At 47.5% G+C, this 16,125-nt stretch overlaps 1 protein-coding gene across 5 annotated transcripts in view; it reads left to right on the top strand.

The window, feature by feature from the left end:
* The window catches only part of LMF1 (lipase maturation factor 1), a 109,596-nt gene that overhangs the window by 18,260 nt on the left and 75,211 nt on the right, over window positions 1-16,125 (top strand). For all 5 annotated transcript variants that reach the window (XM_045570349.1, XM_045570350.1, XM_045570351.1 and 2 more), the window contains exon 3: window positions 4,793-4,803. In XM_045570349.1, coding sequence (XP_045426305.1) covers window positions 4,793-4,803 — 11 coding nt within the window. The remainder of the gene's footprint in view (window positions 1-4,792; window positions 4,804-16,125) is intronic.

The following is a 16,125-nucleotide window of genomic DNA, read 5'->3' as shown; positions in this document are numbered from 1 at the left end:
GTCAACACAGTATTATTTATTCACATTTCCTCAGTTCCTTCCCAACGCCCTCTTTGTTCCAGAATCCCCCCAAGACCCACATGATGTTTGGTCTTCATGTCCCTTCTGCTCCTCTGGGCCCATGTCTCAGACTCTCCTGCTTTTGATCCCTCAGCAGTTTTGAGGAGCACTGGTCAGGTGTTCTGTTGAGTACGCCTCTGTTGGGATGTGTCTGATGTTTTCTCACCATTGACTGGGTTGTGGATTTGGAGAGACCACAGAGGCATAGTGCTGTTGTCATCCATTGTATCGAGTCTGTGCCATCGACATAACTCATCTCCATGATGCTGACCTGGTATCCAGCCAGGTCATGGCTATTAGGTGTCTGCACTGTGAACCTTCCTTTCCTCCCAAGTCTCTCCCATGTGTTATCTTTGGAGGCATCACTAGCACAGCCCATGTCACGGTTCCTTGAGGGTGGAGCACCTGTCTTTTGTCCCCATGTTATTTATTCAATCATTTATCAGTATGGACTCCTGCATACATCTAAGTTCATCTATGTTGGTACCGAATGGGGAATGGTGATTGGAGGTCAATGGCCAGGAGAGGGGCTGTGGGAGGTTGGCTGGCTAGCCCCACCCCTGATTGGTGTGTGTGTTGGGTGTGTGTGTGTGTGGGGCGGGGGGAGCAGACTGATCAGGGGCAGAGCTGGCTGGGGAAAGGGGCCATGGGCCTATTGGGGTGGTGGGGGCCTATCAGGGGCAGGGCTGGCCAGGGAAAGGGGCTGCAAGAGGTTGGCTGTCCAGCCCCACCCCCTATTGGGGGGGGAGGGGGAGTGATCAGGGATGGGGCCAGCCAGGGGGAGGGGCTGTGGGAGGTTGGCCGGCCCTACCACCTGATCACTGGCTGCAGGGAGCGCCATAGCGACTGGTTCTCCCAGTCGTTATGGCGTTCCAATTGTTGGCTTTTTATATATCAATATATAGATAAATTGTAGGTGATCATAAAGAAGAACCTAACCACCATTAACACTGTTAGGCTCTGATTATGTTCTTGTTTGGTTGATGGAGGCACTCTCTGCCTTCTGAGGATGGGCTGTGGGAGGCAGCTGAACAGGCGTTTCTAACACTGGTCCTTTCGTCTGGACGTGGGAAAGGTGGAACTTTATTGGAAATCCTAATTGTGACTTCTGTCTCAGTTTCTCCAGTTAATTTAGCTTCAGCTTTTCCAAAAAGCTGGATTTGTGATCTTTTTGACTGTGCTTTACTTTGGCAATAATCCTAGAGGGCTTCTTTGTTGCTATTAAGGATGGCTGTATAACCGTCCTTCTCTCTTCCCCACCTTCCTGGCCCCCCCAAAAAAGAAGAAAGGATTATCTCTAGAAACTTGGGCCGAGGTTGGGCGGCTCAGGAGGTCTCTTCCTGTGGAGGAAGCTGCCTCTGGCACGTCCCTCCGACCCAGGGACGGTATCAACTTCAAAGAGTGCGAGAACAGATGCCAGCAGGCCCAGGAGATGTGGAGGGGACCAGGGCAGACTCCGCTCTTGACTATTGAGAATGAGACCCTGACTTTAGCTCTGAGCCTTAATACAACGCTGTTCCATGGCTGCCCCTGCCCTGGTTCATAGCCCATCACTTTCATCAGGTATAGATGCATTTGATGCATAAAATGAATTTCTCCTTCGGTTTTATGAGGTTCTAGGAAGCAGGGTAGTGCCATTCCCATTCTTTGGTAATAAGGATCAGGTACCCAGTGCCAGGCAGGGGCCCAGTCCCGGGTGGTGAGGGAGGAGGGCAGGGCTGTAGGCCCTTCCATTCTTGTCAGACAGTTGTGCTCACAAAGGTGCAGCTCTCTCAGAGCTTCCTCAGCTGGGTCACAGGAAGACAGCCCTTCTCACCCACAGAGAGGGCCCCCCTCGCTCTTGCACCTTGGCACTGAGACAGCTGAGGTGCTGTGGCTTCACTCCCCACAGTCCTGTGATGAGTTTTTCCACAGGGTGTGGACAAAACCCCTGGTTTCCAGAGGTTGGGGTTGGGGTTGGGCACATTGAGGGCTGCTGTTTTAGTTCCTGTGGCATTTTCATCCTGAGCTGCTTCTGTTTGTCATCATCACACAACAAGGGCTTCAGTGGGATGCTAAGATCAGTCACAGATATGCATCAGGAATCAGAGGTGGCTTGGAAGAACAGGCTTTATTACTAACCCCTGTCTGCCTGCTTCCTGAGTGAGCCCTCAGGGGGCTCTGTGCTGGGCAAGAAAGTGGGGGGAATTCTTACAGATTCACAGTTTGCCTGTCCACAGCCAGGGAATGAGCATAATCTATATGTATAAAAGCCTAAGCGACCACACAACCTGATGACCAGTCGCTATGACATGCACTGACCACTGGGGAGCAGACACTCAACACAGGAGCTGCCCCCTGGTGGCCAGTGTGCTCTCACAGCAGGACCGCTGCTCAGCTGACTGACAGGTGCCAGATGCCAGGCTCACATCTGGCAAGCGTAGCTGTGACGGCATGAGCCTTTGCCACCTCCGCAGCAGTGCTACTGAGCAGCGGCAGGCGCAGCAGGGCTGGGATGAGTGAGAGCAGCTTGGTCCCCGGCCTGGGCTCGGGTTCCTCCCCAGCCTCCTGCCGCTTTGTGTACTACTACAGCCCTCGAGGGATGTCGGACTGCCGGATTTGGTCCAATTCCCTCAGGTCAGGCCCAGTTGGGTTGAAACCAGCAGCCCAATATCCGCCAAGGAGTCCCGAATTGTGAGGGGTGCAGGCCAGGCTGAGGGACCCCACCGGTGTACGAATGTGTGCACCTGGCCTCTAGTTTAACAAATATTTATCCGTAAAGCCTTTTTACAAAACAAAACAGTGCTGAAGCCTTGTGTACTTTTCTAATCAGAGGCCTTGTAAAAATAGGAGCCTCAGACAGAAGTCATTGGGGTAGATTGAGCCCCAAGGGGTGTGGACAAAACCCGCTTTGTGTGGTGGGCACAAAAGCGTGTTAGCCTGGATGTTGCAAAGCTCCACCCCTTCTTGGTTCTGTCACTTCCTTCATAGGAGGTGGCCTTCCTCTGTGTAGAGGCTCTGTCCCGAATAGGCAGGCAGGGGTACCATGTTAGCACAGACCATTTGGGAGCAAAATCTAGGCTCTTGGAAAAAGGAAGTTTCTTTAAAGAACAAAACAGTAGAAAAAGAGAAAAACAACAACGAACAGTACGTCCCCAAAATAGCTCCATGGACAGCCATCTCCTAAATAAGTTTCAGCCGTTAAAAAATATAATAAAAGCTATAAAAGTAATAAAGACATTGCAGTTTTTCATGTAATTAGATATACTTACCTATATTTAAAAATCTCATATTAGGCAGCCTTGAAATTCAAAATTCTAAACAGGTGAAGTTACGAAAGAACACGTTTTCTAATACCCTCAATAAATGTGATCGTGGTAACAGCGCAGGCCCGTCCCTGTTTCCACGGGCGCCGTGTCCTGGTGGCCCAGGCTGCGGGCAGAGGTCGTGCAAGGCTAACTCTGACCTGACCGACTTCTGTCTCTTCTAATCAGACCTGATAAAATGGGAAGCGTTCATTCTTTATGAGTTTGTGAAAATCAGCCTCTTCCCCCTCTCTGTCAACAAGGTGATTTACTGGGAGAATTTGCTGGGTAAACTTGTTTCTTTAATTAGCCAGTACACCCATTTCTCTCCCAGGCCCTGGCACCCGCTGATCCACTTTCTGTCGCTGTAGATGCACCTGCTCTGAATGTTGCACATAAATGGAGTCACACACCACGTGGCCTTTTGTGTCTGGCTTATCTCATACAGCATGATGCTTTCAGGGTGCATTCACATTGTAGGGTGGGTCAGTTCCCCATTGCTTTTTACTCCTAAAAAATAGGTTGTGATGTTTGTAAAGATGGGTGTGGTCTTTTTATCCAAGTGGTAGATTTTGTTGTTAACTTGGGCTGGAAGACAGGTGCAGAGCTGCACAGATGTGAAGGGTATTTGTTCCAAGGCCACATGCAATCCCCCACCTTAGTTGTGTTCCATTATGTTGTGGGAATTTACAGTCTATGATTTGGGCTAATGTGTCTCCCCTTCCCAAGGTTCAAAGTGAGCCTGTATCACTGAAGCCCCAGGCCAAGGTGAGGACTCAAGGTTCTACTTAGATTCCAAATAAAGGCAGACCTCAAGTCCTTAGAGGAGACAAGTCCCCCAATTCCTTTATTTTGGGGCCCTCTTCTAATAGGTGCTCAGGGTGATGTCATCTTTTAAATTTTCAGATTCTAGGGTATGATATTCTTACATTGTTTGATTGCAATTATTTACTGCAGGAAAACCAAGGATTATATTTACTTTTTTCCAAAATATTTTTTGATTGGCCTGTTGTGGGGTGGGGTTGGACATGAAAAGGCTTTTATTCCCCGGGGCAGCCTGGTGGGGTTCCAAACCCCCACTCAGATCATCCGAGACAGATTTCCCCTCCACACTCATCTCCACTCAGCACCTGAGGACAGGTCTCCCCTCCACACTCATCTCCACTCAGCACCTGAGGACAGTCTCCCCTCCACACTCATCTCCACTCAGCACCCGAGAGCAGGTCTCCCCTCTACTCTCCCCTCCACTCAGCACCTGAGGACACATCTTCCCTCTATCTTCACTTCCTGCTGTATTTAATGTTCATAAGCTCTGTGCCCTGACCCCACACTTACCTCAGGTCATGGACATGGGCTCCACTTAGTGATGTAACACAATGCTTTAATCTTATACATTTTTTGGCAAAGCATGCCAAATTTTAATACATTTTTCTCTTTTTGTTTTTCAGGTATTCATTTGGTAAGTGAAAATCACTTAGGAAAAAACTCTGCAAGAGTTAACATTTTGTATTGGGGTATGTATCCTCCTGCCTTCTTTTCTGGCTTTATCATTGCTTAAGCATCTGTCATTAGCCCTCAGGTTTCACTATGTTGTTCTGATACTATGTTTGTTATCTAACCTGGGACTCCTACCCCCAGCCAGTCTCCTTGCCCAGAGTGGTGGACTAATACCAAGGAGGGAACTCATGCATTTTTTAGCTTCATGCATATGGGACTGTCTCTATATTACTGGGTAGAGTAGTCCCACAATAGTGACAGCAAGCAGTGGTTTCATTGAATGTTATGGATCCATCCCCAACCCTAGACGAATGAAAAGGCCTGTGACGTGTGTTCCCTTCTCCAGGCCACACTGAGTCCCCAGTGGACACAAGCCCATGGACACCCTCCCCAGAGGAGGGGGAGGACTTCAGGTTCCCCCAGCTGTAGTCTCAGGGGAAATGCTGCACCCAGGATGAGTGGGCAGAATAAGTAAGGATTTGTTCAGAAATGAATGGGCAGTGGGACCAGGCCTGCTGCCTGGGGACAAGCAGAAGATGGCCCCTAAGTGAACAGGCCTGGACAGGGCCAGCCATGTCAAGCATTCTATTTGGGTCTCACCAGCTTACATGCCATTACAACAAAGACATCAGTGCTCTCTGGCATCACAGAACCCAGTTACCCCTCAGCTTGACATCCTCATGTTTAGGACACAGTCCCCAACCACACAAAAAACAGAGGACCGGGACATCAGCCCTATTCTAGAGAGAACAGACAGTCGACAGAGGCCAACCCCTAGATGACTAGATGCTTGAGTTTTCAGACAGGGTCTGAGCAGCTGCCAATACTGCGTACCTAGGTGGGAAATCAGGCTCCTGAAGAAGAAGAAAAAGTGCTCACAGCAGAAAATCTAGAAAAGAGCCAAGTGGAAATTTCAAAACGGAAAAAATAGAATATATGAAATAAGGAATTCACTAAATAGGCTGGATAGTAGGATGGAGGTGACAGGAATGAAAGATCAAGGCTGAGACCAGAGCCCCAGGAGGGGACAGAGAATGGCTGAAAAGTTTCCCAGTGTGGTTGCACTCACATGTGTACAGATGCAGGAAGATTGGTGAACCCCAAACAGCATAAATAAAAGAAAGCTGCTTGTGACATCATCTGAAATCAACATCAAAAACCAAAGGGGAAGGGAGAAGTTTGAAAGCAGCAGAGAAGCTTACCATTGCCTTGGAAATGGTTGGGCCCTGGCACCCAGGAGCTGTGGTGCTGAAAGATGGACACAATCCACCAGGATCCTGCGCGCAAACTATGTTCTCCAGGGACGGCGTTGGAATAAGGAGAAATGAGAGAATTCATTGCTGGCAGATGAGCGCTACAGGAATGCCACAGCCAGCTCTCCAGCTGAAGGAAAGTAACAGGAGGTGAGAATGTGGGTCCCTGGGCAGGAGCACAGAACACAGAAAACAGTAAACACATAGGTAAATGTGAAGATGGTTTTCCTTCATTTTCTTACTTCAGAATCCATATAACTATTTAAAGTGAAATGAATCCTTTGTCTTCTGAGATTTGTAATGCACTCAGAGGGGAATACATGTGACAGGCATGACATGGAGCATGGCAGAAGGCGCAGATGGACCCATGTGGCTGCAGTGTCCACATTTTATGTGAAGCGGCATAGTATTAACTTTAAGTATATTCAAAAGCTAAAGACCTGTATTTTAGTCCCTGGAACATGCACCAGGAAAATGTGGAGTGACAGTTAAAAGTCTGATAGACACATTAAAGGGGTGATTTGAAAACATTTGAATGACCCAAAAAGGCAGGAAGGAGGAGCACAGATATAAAACTAAGAGTTTAATAGGAAATGAAAAATTAAGTGGTAAACCTAAACACCATATCAATAATTACATTAAGTGTTAATGGATTAAACATTCCAGTTAAAAGACAGGAATCTATAGAACAACTTAAGGAAAAGGTAAGATGCAGCTGTATTCTTCTAGAGGTAATGCACATTAAATGTAGAAATGCAGAAAGTTTGAAAGGAAATGGATGGGAAAAGCACACTGGAGGCAGTAGTCAGAGGGAGCATTCAAGATCGAGTATCTCTTGAGATTAAGGACGAGTCATCAAGCAGGAAGATGTAACAAACCTCCAAGTACATGAGATAGAAAAAGTGACAACTAGCCCTGGCCCGGTGGCTCAGTTGGTTGAAGCTTCGTCTGTACACCAAAAGGCGTGGGTTCAATTCCCAGTTGGGCGCATATGGGAGGCAATTGATTCACGTTTCTCACATCGAAGTTTCTCTCTCCCTCTCAAATCAATAAACATATCCTTGGATGACAAAAAAAGGTGACAACTAAAGAGAGACAGGGAAGGAATTTCAACACCCTCTTCCCCTCAGTTGGCAGAACAACTAGATGGAAAATTTGTAAAAGGATGGACCCACTGAACAGCACTGCCTGACACTGGCTCTAAGGGGTGTTTCTGAGAACACATGTCCTATTCATGTACTCATGGTTTGTCCACTGGGAACACCAGCCATAGGCGAGGCTGAATACAGGATTACATTGAACAGGGATTAAATCATATTGAGATTCTGCTTTCCAGAGTCTCCCCCATCCTAACAGTGAGCTAGATGTTCTGCAAAAGCCAACTTTTTTGTACTCACTCAGCACAGCAGCTTAATGGATCAAAATTCCCACCTCCCCTGACTGAGGAGGGATGGACCTGTGACTGGCCTCACCTTCAGCAAAGTGAAAGAGGGAGAGGTTAAGGAGAAAGCCACCAATACACTGTTGAATTCTTAGGGAGACAGTTGTCACCAGACATGGAGTTTTTGCTTCCTGAGTGCTATGATCTATTATATAAGGCTTGTGAGAAAGACTGGGGCAGGAGGGGTGACTACATAGGGTTTCCTGGGTGGTGTAGTGCAGATGACTGGCCACTGGCATACCCACCTGGCCCAGACTCTCCTTTTATAGGAAACAGAAGCCTCAAACCACTCAGAAGGGGACATCAACCCTATGCACGGAGGTCCCTGAGAGAAGAGGATCTGTGAGAGGTGCCCCAGATTGTGTCTGATACAGATCATGCTCTGCTACTGCTGGGGGCTATTGGTGAGTGGAATAGGAAGAGAATCTAAAGGAATTCTGAGAAGGCCCCACCCCAAGACTGCAAGTGAGGCTGGACTAGGAGCTGAGAGTCCAGCACCCAAGGAGAGGCAGCTGCTTGGCTGAGGCTGATCTGGCAGATGCACTGGAGCTGCTGGAAGTGAGAAGCCCCCAAGCCCCAGGCTGAGCATAGCAGGTGACTGAAGCCTTTCCCTAGGAAGTTGTAGCCTGTGGTTACTGAGGATCATGAGGAAACAACAAACTCAAAACCAGCTAATTTTCTGGCTAGATTGTCCCATCCCCATCCGATCCCTCCCCAACAGCCTCACTGTACATGCTCATTTTGGGATAAGTGTGTTCACCTCAGGAGCTACTGTGTTTCTACACACAATGTTTGACATAATTTAAAAATCACTAGACAAACATTGAAAAACAAAAATGGACTCACTCACTGTGGGTTGTTGAGAGATGCAGCAGTAGAGATGACTCAGTTGTTGGGGCTGTCAAATAGGGACCCTTAATGACAGTTGTAAACATGCCAGAGGTTCTAATGGAAAAGGTGGACAACCTACAAGAATAGATGAGCTGTTTCAACAAACGGGGGAAACTACTAATGAGCTAGATGGAAATGTGAGAAATAGACAATAGAGTTCCATCTGGGCTTCCTCTCATGGTTTGCAACAGAGCAGAACAGGTGAGGGGGGGAGATCAGTGAACTTAAAGATATTAAAAATAAACACAAGTGGGTAAAAAAAAGAACAGAATAGAGCACAAGAGGGCTGATGGGGGATATCAAACAGTTTAACATAAAGGTAACTAAAGAGAGAAAGGGTAAAACAATATTTGAAGATATAAAGACCAACAATTTTCCAAAAGGAATGAGAGACAAAATGCCACAGATTGAAGAATTTTGGAAGTCACTAAAAAACTACACTTACCACACACATTCCTAGATATGTTATAGTCAAATTGTCAAAAAATCAAAAAGAAAGAAAATCTATTGAAGCCAGAGGTGGGAAAGACAGGTACAGAGGGACAGAGATAATAATTATAGCACACTATTCATTTGAAACAGTGTCAGCCAGAGGACAAGGGAATGACATCATAAAGTGCCAGCAAGGAGGGAAACCTGGCTATCAATCCAGAATTCTATACCCAGCAAAACTATCCTCAACAATGAAGACAAAAATGAAGTATTTTTCAGAGGATCTGCATGTCAAAAATATTAGAGGAATTTCTTCAGGCAAAGCATTGGAATTCGTTAAAATGAGAGTAAATACAAAAAATAAATTTTTCCTGGTTTTTAATTGCCTTAAAAGTAGGTAACAGAACAAAAATTTAAGTTTAAAATTTAAAGCAAAAACAATCAGACTCTCACAAGCCAGTGTCACTCACCAACTTCTTAACCCTCCAAATAGAGCTGTCCAGTGACATGGCTGTGTTAGGAGCTGCCAGGACCTTGTGGTCTGAGGTGTTGACACTCTCCCTTTTCTCAGGTTTGTACTTAAAAAAAAAAAAAAAAGTAGAAGAGGAAGAAGCAAGCAATGGGGAATTATTTCAGGAAATATTCTCTTTACCACTTGTAAGTCTGGCATGACCTAATCATAACCAGTTCTATAACCTGTGAGTTACACGTACTGTACTTGTGTCAAAGGAAAGGAAACATTCAGAAGTTAGGGAATGAAGTTAGACGTGAGAAAGAAGTAGGCTTCCTGCACCTTCTGAATTAGGGTTTATTTGATATCAAAATTATCCTCAAAGAAACCTGCCTTATCAGCCACCTTTGGGGTAGGGTCACTGTTCTGTCTCAGGTGAGGCAACAGGATCATAAGACAGATGTGAGAACTGGGATGGGGCCCAGGGTCTTCGACATGGACCTGGTGCCCCTGCTGAAACTGACATATGTAAATAGGGTGTGGGAAAAGCATCGGAGTGAGGTGCTGGGGCACCGCACAGAGAACAGCCTGCAAGAATGAATGTTCCTTAAATCACATGTTAATCTGAGAAAGGCTGCATGCTGAGGATGATTCTAGAGCTCCCCTCCCCAAACCACAGCTGCTTGCCATAGCCCCAGCCAGATCTTCAGCCCCAGTTGGTGGTAGCACATCAGACTGGCTCTGCTAACAAGACCCTTAGGCTAAGAGCTACATTTTGCTCTAAATTAAAGCAAGTCTGTCCTCCACTTATACTTCTGTTGGTATATGTGGTGCTCTTCACAAGTTCAACTGCCTCTGTAGTCGCAGGCAATAATGCTGGAGAAGCCAGCATTTGATCTGCTACATTTCCTCCTGAGGGGTCCTGAGTAGAACTGAATGTCATGTGCTGTCTTCTCTATAGCACTTGGTGGGCCACCCCACTAAGTGTCCACAAGCTCAGATTCCGAAGACTCCTAAGAGTCACAGCAGCTGGCTTGCCACGGGCTGACCGCCACGCATTTCTGCTGTTTCTTCAGTTACTGTGGTGTCAGGTTCAGAACAACCAAACGGAAGGGACTTCGACCTTTTGGGAAGTTTTCCAACTTGTGTTATTTGGGGGCTACCTATGAGAACTTAGTTTTCAGAATGAGCAGATCATCCTATCCTGTTTTTACTTCTCTATGTTCTCATTAATGAACATAGATATATAGATACCGACATAAAAACGAACATAAAACTTAATAATACCTATTGTCTTTACTTTGCAAAATGGACTTTGATGAAAATAAAGCAACTCTGGATTACCTGCTGAGATCCTAAGCTGCCCCACAGAGCAGCATTCCCGGGAAATGGTGCCGCCAGCTCACTTGAGCGAGGCTGCTCGGGCAGCTGTTAATACTCGTCTCCAGCCACCTGTGCTTTCTGCTTAATTAAAATTAAGTGGAATAAAGCTGGCGCTCCCCAGTCACACCTGTGGCACATCAAGCACTCAGCCGTAGGTGGGCCGATCCGGTCACGGCCCATCGCCATCGCGATATAGAAGGTTCCGCGGTCGGCTGGCCTGAGGATGTCCGCTACTTAACATTTTCTTCTGGGGAGCTCAGCCACCTCTTCTCGGCAGGTGTAAGTGTGACCCCATCGGTTTGGGAGTAGGGACATGTAGCTGGTCTCCTGCCTGAAGGAGACACAGCCAAGACCTCTCTGGTTCTTTCCTTTATTCAGTGACCAGGTGTTCCCAGGATTTCTGAGTTTCTGTGAGCATTTCTCCACGGTCTTGAAGTCCCCTCTTCATTGTGGGTGTCACCTGCTGCCACCCTGTGGCCCTGTCCCCTGGAGTCTTGCATTCCTGTCTGCATGGGCGTGACTGCTGGGTCAGGGGACCGCACGTGAGCGGAGGCTGTTTGCTCCAGGACACAGGAAAACCGCAGTATTTGTGATCGCACGGCCTCGCCAGCTGCGTCTCTGCTGAAGCATTGAATGGGGCTGTGCTTTGAAATCTGCCGGTCTGGTAACTTTTACTTCAAAGAATGGGTCTAAACGTGATTAATTCAGTGCCCCTCTACATGCTGTTTCCTGCTCCTCTGTAGGAAGTGAGCTTTTTGATATTTGTGAGCTTGGGGCTGGAGCCTTTTTTGAAACTTCATGTCGTCCTTGTGCATTTGAAAATAGTGCAGGACCTGGCAGGCGTCATAGGGTTCCGGGAAGGGCTTGCTGGTCTTTTCATGCCCTCCTGATGTCCTGCTGAGCCCCCCACCCCCCACCCCTTACCCCTGGCCGTGCCCTTCAGCCTTAAAGGACCAAGCACTCTTGGAAGGGGCTCCTGTCTGTCTGCATCTGGTGAGGTTAGATTGAGCAAGGGCCATAGCAGTTGTTTTTTTGGGGGCTGAGTCCTGTGACTTAACACCCAAAAGCTTCTGCAGCCTTCCCTCAGAGGCCAGCTCCTCCCAGGCCCAGAGCAACCCAGAGAGGCTCGTTTTGAGGGGTCCTTCAACCAGCACAGGCTATTCACACTGGTCCAGACAGCTAGACTCAGAGGTGGGCATCAAGGAAGGCAGCTAATGCAGGAAGCTTCTATGGAATGGATTCTGGACTTGTCCCTCTAATATATTTGTTCTGAATTGATCCCTCTAATATACTGTAATTGTTTTAATACAAAAAAAATGCAGAAATCAGTAAAATTGAGCCTCAAAATTAGCTGCATTAAATCCATGGTTTGGGTTCTCATGCAGTGCTGGGAACAAGGGTGGGGATAGTAAGGTTGCAAGGTACCCTGTGTGGAGGGGCTTCTGGGGTGGGGGGGTGCTAAGGGGCCCGGAGGGGTGGGGACATACAGGAATTGGCAGCGAGAACATGACACACTCCAGGAGCATTGAGGGGTCTGGAGGGAATCCCAGGAGAGGGGCCTGGGAGAAGAGCATTCCATGTTTTGCTGCAGGCCTGTCAGGCTAAGAGTTGGATGATTTAGGGATCCTTCATTTCAATAAGAACCATAATCAATGAATTGCTGCTTGATCCTAATGTGAAAACCAAGTGTCAGCTAGTATGGAGTCTTCCTTGGGGCTGGCAGGTATCAGCCAGTTCTGCCGGGAACAGGAGCCAGAGGGCAGGACCAGGAAGGAGGCCTGTGAGCTGTGAGCACATGGAGGTCTCTGCGGGAGATGCTCATCATGGGCACAGGAAGGAATCGCACACACCAGGGCTGCAGCAGCAGGTCCATGGCTGAACCTCGGGGGTGGGATTGACTGATCGTCCAAGGCTGGGCTAGGGGAGCCTCCAAGGTGGCGCGGCCCTGGACAGGCAGGTGTCTGGTAGGGAAGCTGATGTGCAGTGGGCCGCACCTGTGCAAGCGTGGCGGGGCCTGCGCTGCAGGGACTGCATACAGGCTGCTTTTGAATCTGCGAGCAGCTTTTTGCTCTGTTCCTGCGGGACGCTTCGCTTCTGCCTTATTAAGTCTGTTTTCCAGGCAGGTCCGATGCTGGCGTCCTGTGCTTATGAGGCCTGGACACTTGAACCCGGTGTACTCAGTCACAGCAGCGCCTCCCACCAGACGTTGTGAATTAAACGCTCCCTGTGACCCCTCACCCTTGCTGCTCTTAAATTCATGCTTTAAAAACAGCTTAATGAGGGGTTTACTGGCCCAATTGGAAGTTTTTATTAAAACCTATTAGTGCTGGAGTGGAGCCTGCCTGCAGGAAGCGATTAGCTGCCTTGGAGCTCTGAGCCACCTCGGCCGCAGCAGGTCCCCCCAAACCGTCTCCAGGTCCTCGCTTCGGCTGGTTCTCATATCCTCTGGTTTAATTATGGTTCGTCTGATTCTCTTCCCAGCCCTCACGTCCAAGAAAGCAGTTTCTTTTAATTAAATTATTCCCATAATCAGAGGCAGCCTCATCCGCCCGACCGTGAGCTCGCCCACGGCTGCAAGCCCTTTCTGAGGAGCCTCCACTGCCGAGCCCTCCCTCCTCCTCACCCAGCCGTCCCCCCCCCCCCCATCTCTGCTCTGAGACCCTCACTGCTCTGGGCTCTGGAGCTTCTCAGCCAGGGGCTTGGGATCAGTCTTGATCCAGGGGTGGTGTTTCTGCCTCATTCTTCTCTGTCTCCACACGGCACACTCCTCTCAGGCCGCTGGGACACCAGTGAAGGTTTGGAGGGACCTGCCCAGGGAGTGACTTTCCGTTGCGGGTGGAGGAGGAGTGAGCAGGGAGGGGTTGGCACTGGGGAAGAGGTTAAAGGTGATGTACATCCCAAAAGGGAGAAGTGATGCTCCTGGCAGTCGGTCACCCTGTTTGGCACGGTTGTCCACGGGACCTCACAAATCATCCAGGTTTCCAGACTGTCGGAGGTGCATGGCATTCGGACCAGGATGTCAAAGGGGGAAAACTGGTTCTGGGGCACTGGAGTCTCTCGTGGTGTGAGTTCTACTTCCTTCCTGTAGGTAGTGCATGTCTTTAGTGTCATCTTTTTCATCTGATTTTGTCCCCCTGGAGCTAACCCCCACCTCCTAGCCTTGTGCCCACTCAGATCTGAGCCCTGCGCACAAACATGAGCAGCACACAACATGCTCATGGCCAGGTCCATGTCTGCCCAGAGGGGCTGTAGTCTTTGCAGTTCTGCCATTCTCTTCTCATTTAGTAATGTCTGATGAAAATTACTTAGTTGAACCTAGAAGAAAGTATATTTTAAAGACCATTTTTCTTACATTATCATTAACGCTGTGCCTGCTTTAAATTTCTCCCATCACATCTGGTTACCTATTTGTACTTCTAAAACATGTTTACCTCTTTAATATGCCAAATTCTAGTATATTGAAGAAGTATTTTGTTGCTGTAATTCATACTTTCAGTCCTGAATTTATTTGGATGGCATTTGTCTGGGATGCTTCTAAATTACCTTTTGTTTGTATTGTGTTGATGTGTAAGTCTGACTAGCATTTGCTTTTCAGTTTACAGTATAATTAATGATAGTATCAGCTGGCTGTTGAGTTTCCTGGGTGCCAGTACTTTCCCAATACTGCTCCCTAACAGTTAAAGAAGGGGTTTCGTCACCTAGAGACTTGCTGCGAGCCCCGCAGACAGAGGCTCTGTCTGACCTCGCATGCTCTTCCCCGCTGCCTCCTGGCTGTCTACTGTGCAGAGTGGCCTCTGCACTTCCACCCCCAGCTCTAGTCCTACTGACTCTCCTATGTAAGGCTAAGTACTGGTCTAAACAGCCAGAGGCTGTTTTTGTTATGGGTCTCTTCAATCAAAGAAGTGGTTTTATTTATCAGATTTTTAGCAAAAGTGTTCTAGCTCGTTAATTTTTACTTTTTATAGGTTGCTTTCCCTCTCCCCTTGAGAGGAAGGGGCTTATTATTTTCTAAGATCATGTGTTGATTGTTTAAATCATTAATTTTCCATCTCTTCTTATCTGCTAATGAAAGCAAGGAGGCAGGTGCCCACCCCCCTCTGACCGTGTTCCTGGCCCACCCCATCAGTTGAGACCCCAGTGTCTCCCTGACAGTGGCGGGTGGTATAGCTTATAACCCTCAGTGCTGATGCCTCTTTGGTCCAAGTGCTGCTTAGAGAAGAGCTTCAAAAATGCCAAGCCCTTGAGGCTTTATAGGTTATTTTTGTTGACCAATTTCTGGTTTTATCACACTGTGGCCAGATGATAAGGCCTGAAAGTCATTCTTTCAGTTATCAAGGAAAACATAGACGTGTGCATGGATTAGAAAGTGAAACTGTGTCATACAGCTTAGAGCAAAATCAGCAGAACCTGCCACCTCTTCCCCACTCTGTTCTCCAAAGAAGCTTCTTCACCTTCTTAGCATGCCTGGTATCTGCCTTCAGGTGTCTCAGTAGTGTGTGATGGTTCTTGGGGTGTCACTTTTAGACACTGTCTGTATACTTTTGACTGCTAATTCAATAATGAATTATAATTTTTTTCCTAATAACTCTTTGTTTTTCTTGGAGTTAATAGTTGCCTCTCCTTTTTTGGTTTGCTTTGTTTTTCATCTCTGATCATGTTTCAATAATTTGTTCCAGATTCACCAGCACAACTGCTTGACCTTTCCCAATACTGTTTTTTACTGAATCAAACATATTAGGTAATCTCTCAGTTTCTTCTCCCTGCTTCGTAGAGATTTCTGCTTAGAAGCTCTCAGTTACTGCCTGGAGTGGGTGCCATCTAGGCCCCTGGAGTTGGAGATTATGGGGCAGGTTAACCTTTGTCAGATTGGGTACCACTGACAGATTTGCCCCTCTTCCCCTCCTATGGGTCCTTATTACTTCCTAGGGGCAGATACCTAGTTGTGCTGGGTGAAGCTCAGAGATGTAGCCACTCTCCAGCACTTCCTTCCCCACATGTCCCAGAGCAGTGTCCTCAGGGAGGGTCATTTGTAATCCTGTTTCCTTTTTTCTGCCTTTTTTTGTTTTTGTATTTGTATCTACATCTTTATATGAGATTGGGTTCTCCAAATAATGGGATTCCAGAGTAGAGAAGAGAAATTATCTGCCCATTGAGTACGGATGAGAGATCTCCCCATTGACTCCCAAAACTCTGAAATTCACATACTCAGTATCATTCTGCCCATCAATTCTAGAGGGTAGTAGAAAACTGTCTTCATTCATAAATAAATTAAAAACATTTTTTATATCGCTGTCCCTCAACCACATCAAATGTGTTCCCAACTCAAGGTTTTTGTACTTACTGTGCCTTCTGCCTATAACTCTCTTCTCCCAGTTTGCTCATGGCCTCTGTCTTTATAGCATGTGTAACCCACTACATATATCCTACATGCAG

This window comes from Pipistrellus kuhlii, unplaced genomic scaffold, assembly GCF_014108245.1.
Source record: "Pipistrellus kuhlii isolate mPipKuh1 unplaced genomic scaffold, mPipKuh1.p scaffold_m20_p_31, whole genome shotgun sequence".
NCBI classification, from domain to species: Eukaryota; Metazoa; Chordata; class Mammalia; order Chiroptera; family Vespertilionidae; genus Pipistrellus; species Pipistrellus kuhlii.
Note: the sequence above shows the minus strand (reverse complement) of the source record. Positions and strands in the feature narration are given on the sequence as shown.